This window comes from Mustelus asterias, unplaced genomic scaffold (assembly GCF_964213995.1).
Source record: "Mustelus asterias unplaced genomic scaffold, sMusAst1.hap1.1 HAP1_SCAFFOLD_2240, whole genome shotgun sequence".
Classification (NCBI taxonomy): Eukaryota; Metazoa; Chordata; class Chondrichthyes; order Carcharhiniformes; family Triakidae; genus Mustelus; species Mustelus asterias.
In genome coordinates this window covers 53045-61422 of record NW_027592185.1, presented here as the reverse complement: position 1 = coordinate 61422, position 8378 = coordinate 53045, and the positions used below count along the sequence as shown (strand labels likewise).

Genomic DNA, 8378 nt, shown 5'->3' with positions numbered 1-8378 from the left:
CACTCAGTACTGACCCCCCGACAGTGCGGCACTCCCTCAGCACTGACCCTCTGACAGTGCGGCACTCCCTCAGTACTGACCCTCTGACAGTGCGGCACTCCCTCAGCACTGACCCTCCGACAGTGCGGCACTCCCTCAGTACTGACCCTCTGACAGTGCGGCACTCCCTCCGTACTGACCCTCCGACAGTGCGGCACTCCCTCAGTACTGACCCTCTGACAGTGCGGCACTCCCTCAGCACTGACCCTCCGACAGTGCGGCACTCCCTCAGTACTGACCCTCTGACAGTGCGGCACTCCCTCCGTACTGACCCTCTGACAGTGCAGCACTCCCTCAGTACTGACCCTCTGACAGTGCGGCACTCCCTCAGTACTGACCCTCTGACAGTGCGGCACTCCCTCAGCACTGACCCTCCGACAGTGCGGCACTCCCTCAGTACTGACCCTCTGACAGTGCGGCACTCCCTCCGTACTGACCCTCTGACAGTGCGGCACTCCCTCAGCACTGACCCTCTGACAGTGCGGCACTCCCTCCGTACTGACCCTCTGACAGTGCGGCACTCCCTCAGCACTGACCCTCCGACAGTGCGGCACTCCCTCAGCACTGACCCTCTGACAGTGCGGCACTCCCTCAGCACTGACCCTCTGACAGTGCGGCACTCCCTCAGCACTGACCCTCTGACAGTGCGGCACTCCCTCAGTACTGACCCTCTGACAGTGCGGCACTCCCTCAGCACTGACCCTCTGACAGTGCGGCACTCCCTCAGCACTGACCCTCTGACAGTGCAGCACTCCCTCAGTACTGACCCTCTGACAGTGCGGCACTCCCTCAGCACTGACCCTCTGACAGTGCGGCACTCCCTCAGTACTGACCCTCTGACAGTGCGGCACTCCCTCAGCACTGACCCTCTGACAGTGCGGCACTCCCTCAGCACTGACCCTCCGACGGTGCAGCACTCCCTCAGTACTGACCCTCTGACAGTGCGGCACTCCCTCAGTACTGACCCTCTGACAGTGCGGCACTCCCTCAGTACTGACCCTCTGACAGTGCAGCACTCCCTCAGTACTGACCCTCTGAAAGTGCGGCACTCCCTCAGCACTGACCCTCTGACAGTGCGGCACTCCCTCAGCACTGACCCTCCGACAGTGCAGCACTCCCTCAGCACTGACCCTCTGACAGTGCGGCACTCCCTCAGCACTGACCCTCTGACAGTGCGGCACTCCCTCAGCACTGACCCTCCGACAGTGCAGCACTCCCTCCGTATTGACCCTCTGAAAGTGCGGCACTCCCTCAGTACTGACCCTCTGACAGTGCGGCACTCCCTCAGTACTGGCACCAGGGGGAGTGTCAGCCTGGATTATGGAGCTCAAATCCTAGAGTATATACATCTACCTCCGACAGTGCAGCACTCCATCGGCACGGTAGCACAGTGGTTAGCATTGCTGCTTCTCACCTCCAGGGACCTGGGTTCGATTCCCGGCTCGGGTCACTGTCTGTGTGGAGTTTGCACAATCTCCTCGTGTCTGCGTGGGTTTCCTCCGGGTGCTCCGGTTTCCTCCCACAGTCCAAAGATGTGCGGGTTAGGTTGATTGGCCATGCTAAAAATTGCCCTTAGTGTCCTGAGATGCGTAGGTTAGAGGGATTAGTGGGTAAATATGTAGGGGTAGCGCCTGGGTGGGATTGTGGTCGGTGCAGACTCGATGGGCCGAATGGCCTCTTTCTGTACTGTAGGGTTTCTATGATTTCTATGATTTCTATGATTTAACAAGTCTTTGTTTAATTCACAGAGCAGAATGGAGCGCACACTTATCGCAGTGAAGAGCGACGGAGTCCAGCGAGGGCTGATCGGAGATATAATCAAACGCTTCGAACATCGAGGGTTCAAACTGATTGGCATGAAGATGGTGAAGGTACTTATACCCCACACCCCTCACTGTAACACTGATATACCCCACACCCCTCACTGTAACACTCTGATATACCCCACACCCCTCACTGTAACACTCTGATATACCCCACACCCCTCACTGTAACACTGATATACCCCACACCCCTCACTGTAACACTCTGATATACCCCACACCCCTCACTGTAACACTCTGATATACCCCACACCCCTCACTGTAACACTCTGATATACCCCACACCCCTCACTGTAACACTGATATACCCCACACCCCTCACTGTAACACTCTGATATACCCCACACCCCTCACTGTAACACTGATATACCCCACACCCCTCACTGTAACACTCTGATATACCCCACACCCGTCACTGTAACACTCTGATATACCCCACACCCCTCACTGTAACACTGATATACCCCACACCCCTCACTGTAACACTCTGATATACCCCACACCCCTCACTGTAACACTGATATACCCCACACCCCTCACTGTAACACTGATATACCCCACACCCCTCACTGTAACACTCTGATATACCCCACACCCCTCACTGTAACACTCTGATATACCCCACACCACTCACTGTAACACTCTGATATACCCCACACCCCTCACTGTAACACACTGATATACCCCACACCCCTCACTGTAACACTCTGATATACCCCACACCCCTCACTGTAACACTGATATACCCCACACCCCTCACTGTAACACTCTGATATACCCCACACCCCTCACTGTAACACTGATATACCCCACACCCCTCACTGTAACACTGATATACCCCACACCCCTCACTGTAACACTCTGATATACCCCACACCCCTCACTGTAACACTCTGATATACCCCACACCCCTCACTGTAACACTGATATATCCCACACCCCTCACTGTAACACTCTGATATATCCCACACCCCTCACTGTAACACTGATATACCCCACACCCCTCACTGTAACACTGATATACCCCACACCCCTCACTGTAACACTGATATACCCCACACCCCTCACTGTAACACTCTGATATACCCCACACCCCTCACTGTAACACTCTGATATACCCCACACCCCTCACTGTAACACTGATATACCCCACACCCCTCACTGTAACACTGATATACCCCACACCCCTCACTGTAACACTGATATACCCCACACCCCTCACTGTAACACTGATATACCCCACACCCCTCACTGTAACACTCTGATATACCCCACACCCCTCACTGTAACACTCTGATATACCCCACACCCCTCACTGTAACACTCTGATATACCCCACACCCCTCACTGTAACACTGATATACCCCACACCCCTCACTGTAACACTCTGATACACCCCACACCCCTCACTGTAACACTCTGATATACCCCACACCCCTCACTGTAACACTCTGATATACCCCACACCCCTCACTGTAACACTCTGATATACCCCACACCCCTCACTGTAACACTCTGATACAACCCACACCCCTCACTGTAACACTCTGATATATCCCACACCCCTCACTGTAACACTCTGATATATCCCACACCCCTCACTGTAACACTCTGATATACCCCACACCTCTCACTGTAACACTCTGATATACCCCACACCCCTCACTGTAACACTCTGATATATCCCACACCCCTCACTGTAACACTCTGATATACCCCACACCCCTCACTGTAACACTCTGATATATCCCACACCCCTCACTGTAACACTCTGATATACCCCACACCCCTCACTGTAACACACTGATATACCCCACACCCCTCACTGTAACACTCTGATATACCCCACACCCCTCACTGTAACACTCTGATATACCCCACACCCCTCACTGTAACACTGATATACCCCACACCCCTCACTATAACACTGATATACCCCACACCCCTCACTGTAACACTCTGATATACCCCACACCCCTCACTGTAACACTCTGATATACCCCACACCCCTCACTGTAACACACTGATATACCCCACACCCCTCACTGTAACACTCTGATATACCCCACACCCCTCACTGTAACACTCTGATATACCCCACACCCCTCACTGTAACACACTGATATACCCCACACCCCTCACTGTAACACTCTGATATACCCCACACCCCTCACTGTAACACTCTGATATACCCCACACCCCTCACTGTAACACTGATACACCCCACACCCCTCACTGTAACACTGATCTACCCCACACCCCTCACTGTAACACTCTGATCTACCCCACACCCCTCACTGTAACACACTGATATACCCCACACCCCTCACTGTAACACTCTGATATACCCCACACCCCTCACTATAACACTGATACACCCCACACCCCTCACTGTAACACACTGATATACCCCACACCCCTCACTGTAACACTCTGATATACCCCACACCCCTCACTGTAACACTGATACACCCCACACCCCTCACTGTAACACTGATCTACCCCACACCCCTCACTGTAACACTCTGATCTACCCCACACCCCTCACTGTAACACTCTGATATACCCCACACCCCTCACTGTAACACTGATATACCCCACACCCCTCACTGTAACACTGATCTACCCCACACCCCTCACTGTAACACTCTGATCTACCCCACACCCCTCACTGTAACACTCTGATATACCCCACACCCCTCACTGTAACACTGATCTACCCCACACCCCTCACTGTAACACTCTGATCTACCCCACACCCCTCACTGTAACACACTGATATACCCCACACCCCTCACTGTAACACTCTGATATACCCCACACCCCTCACTGTAACACTCTGATATACCCCACACCCCTCACTGTAACACTGATATACCCCACACCCCTCACTGTAACACTGATCTACCCCACACCCCTCACTGTAACACTGATCTACCCCACACCCCTCACTGTAACACTCTGATCTACCCCACACCCCTCACTGTAACACTCTGATATACCCCACACCCCTCACTGTAACACTCTGATATACCCCACACCCCTCACTGTAACACTCTGATATACCCCACACCCCTCACTGTAACACTCTGATATACCCCACACCCCTCACTGTAACACTCTGATATACCCCACACCCCTCACTGTAACACTCTGATACAACCCACACCCCTCACTGTAACACTCTGATATATCCCACACCCCTCACTGTAACACTCTGATATATCCCACACCCCTCACTGTAACACTCTGATATACCCCACACCCCTCACTGTAACACTCTGATATACCCCACACCTCTCACTGTAACACTCTGATATACCCCACACCCCTCACTGTAACACTCTGATATACCCCACACCTCTCACTGTAACACTCTGATATACCCCACACCCCTCACTGTAACACTCTGATATATCCCACACCCCTCACTGTAACACTCTGATATACCCCACACCCCTCACTGTAACACTCTGATATATCCCACACCCCTCACTGTAACACTGATATACCCCACACCCCTCACTGTAACACTCTGATATACCCCACACCCCTCACTGTAACACTGATACACCCCACACCCCTCACTGTAACACTCTGATATACCCCACACCCCTCACTGTAACACTCTGATATACCCCACACCCCTCACTGTAACACTCTGATATACACCACACCCCTCACTGTAACACTGATACACCCCACACCCCTCACTGTAACACTCTGATATACCCCACACCCCTCACTGTAACACTGATATACCCCACACCCCTCACTGTAACACTCTGATATACCCCACACCCCTCACTGTAACACTCTGATACACCCCACACCCCTCACTGTAACACTCTGATATACCCCACACCCCTCACTGTAACACTGATATACCCCACACCCCTCACTGTAACACTCTGATATACCCCACACCCCTCACTGTAATACTCTGATATATCCCACACCCCTCACTGTAACACTGATATACCCCACACCCCTCACTGTAACACTCTGATATACCCCACACCCCTCACTGTAACACTGATATATCCCACACCAAGCAATTGGGGCTCGTACTGGGGAAGGTGTGACCTCTATGAGAAGGATGGTCTACACCTTAATCAGAAGGGGACCAATATCCTGGGGGGTAAATTTGCTAAGGCCATGCAGGGAGGTTTAAACTGATTCGGGGGGGGGAGGGATCCTGAGTAGTGGGGCTGAAAGTGAGGGATGCATGGATGGGGACTGCAATGCACGGCATTGCAGAGGTGGGGTGGAGCAGGGTTTGAAATGTGTATACTTCAATGCCAGGAGTATTCGCAATAAAGTGGGTGAACTTGCAGCGTGGATCAGTACCTGGGACTTCGATGTTGTGGCTATTTCAGAGACATGGATAGAGCAGGGGCAGGAATGGATGCTGCAGGTCCCGGGGTTCAAATGTTTTAGTCGAAGTAGGGAAGGAGGTAGAAGAGGGGGAGGGGTAGCATTATTGGTCAGAGATTGTATCACAGTGTCAGAGAGGAGGTTTGATGAGGACTTATCTGTTGAGGTAGTATGGGCGGAGATTAGAAATAGGAGAGGAGAGGTCACCCTGTTGGGAGTCTTTTATAGACCTCCTAAAAGTTCTAGAGAGGTTGAGGAAAGGATTGCGGAGTCAATCCTGCTTAGGAGTGAAAGTAATAGGGCAATTGTTATGGGGGATTTTAACTTGACTAATATTGACTGGAATTGTTATAGCTCTAGCTCGTTAGAGGGGTCAGTTTTTGTTCAAAGCGTGCAGGAAGGTTTTTTGACTCAGTATGTAGACAGGCCAACTAGAGGTGAGGCTATATTGGATCTGGTGCTGGGGAATGAGCCAGACCAGGTGCTAGACTTGGAAGTTGGTGTGCATTTTGGTGATAGTGACCACAATTCGGTTACGTTCACCTTAGTGATGGAAAGGGATAGGCATGAACCTCGGGCCAGTGGTTTTAGCTGGGGGAAGGGTAATTATGAGGCTATTAGGAGAGAATTAGGAAACATAGGTTGGACTAGGAGATTACAGGGACTGGGAACGTCCGACATGTGGAGTTTTTTCAAGGAGCAGCTACTGCGAGTCTGTGATAGGTATGTCCCTGTCAGGCAAGGAGGAATTGGTAGGGCTAGGGAACCGTGGTGCACCAAAAAAGTTTCTTTGTTGGTTAAAAAGAAAAAGGAGGCTTATGTTCGGATGAGACGTGAGCACTCGGGTAGTGCACTAGAAAGCTTTAGATTGGCTAAGAGGGAGTTGAAGAGCGAGCTTAGAAGGGCTAAAAGGGGACATGAGAAGACTTTGGCGGATAGGGTTAAAGAGAATCCTAAGGCGTTCTATAGGTATGTCAAGAACAGAAGGTTGGTTAGGGCAAGTTTAGGGCCAGTTATAGATGGCAGAGGGAAGTTATGTGTGGAACCGGAGGAGATTGGTGAAGCATTGAACCAATATTTCTCTTCGGTGTTCACGCAAGGGGACATGAATATAGCTGAGGAGGACACTGGGTTGCAGGGGAGTAGAATAGACAGTATTACAGTTGATAAGGAGGATGTGCAGGATATTCTGGAGGGTCTGAAAATAGATAAATCCCCTGGTCCGGATGGGATTTATCCAAGGATTCTCTGGGAGGCAAGAGAAGTGATTGCAGAGCCTCTGGCTCTGATCTTCAGGTCGTCGTTGGCCTCTGGTATAGTACCAGAAGATTGGAGGTTAGCGAATGTTGTCCCATTGTTTAAGAAGGGGAACAGAGACTTCCCCGGGAATTATAGACCGGTGAGTCTCACTTCTGTTGTCGGCAAGATGTTGGAAAAAATTATAAGGGATAGGATTTATAGTTATTTGGAGAGTAATGAATTGATAGGTGATAGTCAGCATGGTTTTGTGGCAGGTAGGTCGTGCCTTACTAACCTTATTGAGTTTTTTGAGAAAGTGACCAAGGAGGTGGATGGGGGCAAGGCAGTGGACGTGGTATATATGGATTTTAGTAAGGCGTTTGATAAGGTTCACCATGGTAGGCTTCTGCAGAAAATGCAGATGTATGGGATTGGGGGTGATCTAGGAAATTGGATCAGGAATTGGCTAGCGGATAGGAAACAGAGGGTGGTGGTTGATAGTAAATATTCATCATGGAGTGCGGTTACAAGTGGTGTACCTCAGGGATCTGTTTTGGGGCCACTGCTGTTTGTAATATTTATTAATGATCTGGATGAGGGTATAGTTGGGTGGATTAGCAAATTTGCTGATGACACCAAAGTCGGTGGTGTGGTAGACAGTGAGGAAGGGTGTCGTAGTTTGCAGGAAGACTTAGACAGGTTGCAAAGTTGGGCCGAGAGGTGGCGGATGGAGTTTAATGCGGAGAAGTGTGAGGTAATTCACTTTGGTAGGAATAACAGATGTGTTGAGTATAGGGCTAACGGGAGGACTTTGAATAGTGTGGAGGAGCAGAGGGATCTAGGTGTATGTGTGCATAGATCCCTGAAAGTTGGGAATCAAGTAGATAAGGTTGTTAAGAA

General features: G+C 51.0%; 1 protein-coding gene across 1 annotated transcript in view; it reads left to right on the top strand.

The window, feature by feature from the left end:
* The first annotated feature begins 1784 nt into the window (after positions 1-1784).
* Positions 1785-8378, top strand: part of LOC144489493 (nucleoside diphosphate kinase A-like) — a 28359-nt gene continuing 21765 nt past the window's right edge. The window contains exon 1 of the mRNA XM_078207358.1: positions 1785-1910. Coding sequence (XP_078063484.1) covers positions 1794-1910 — 117 coding nt within the window. The 5' untranslated portion in view covers positions 1785-1793. The remainder of the gene's footprint in view (positions 1911-8378) is intronic.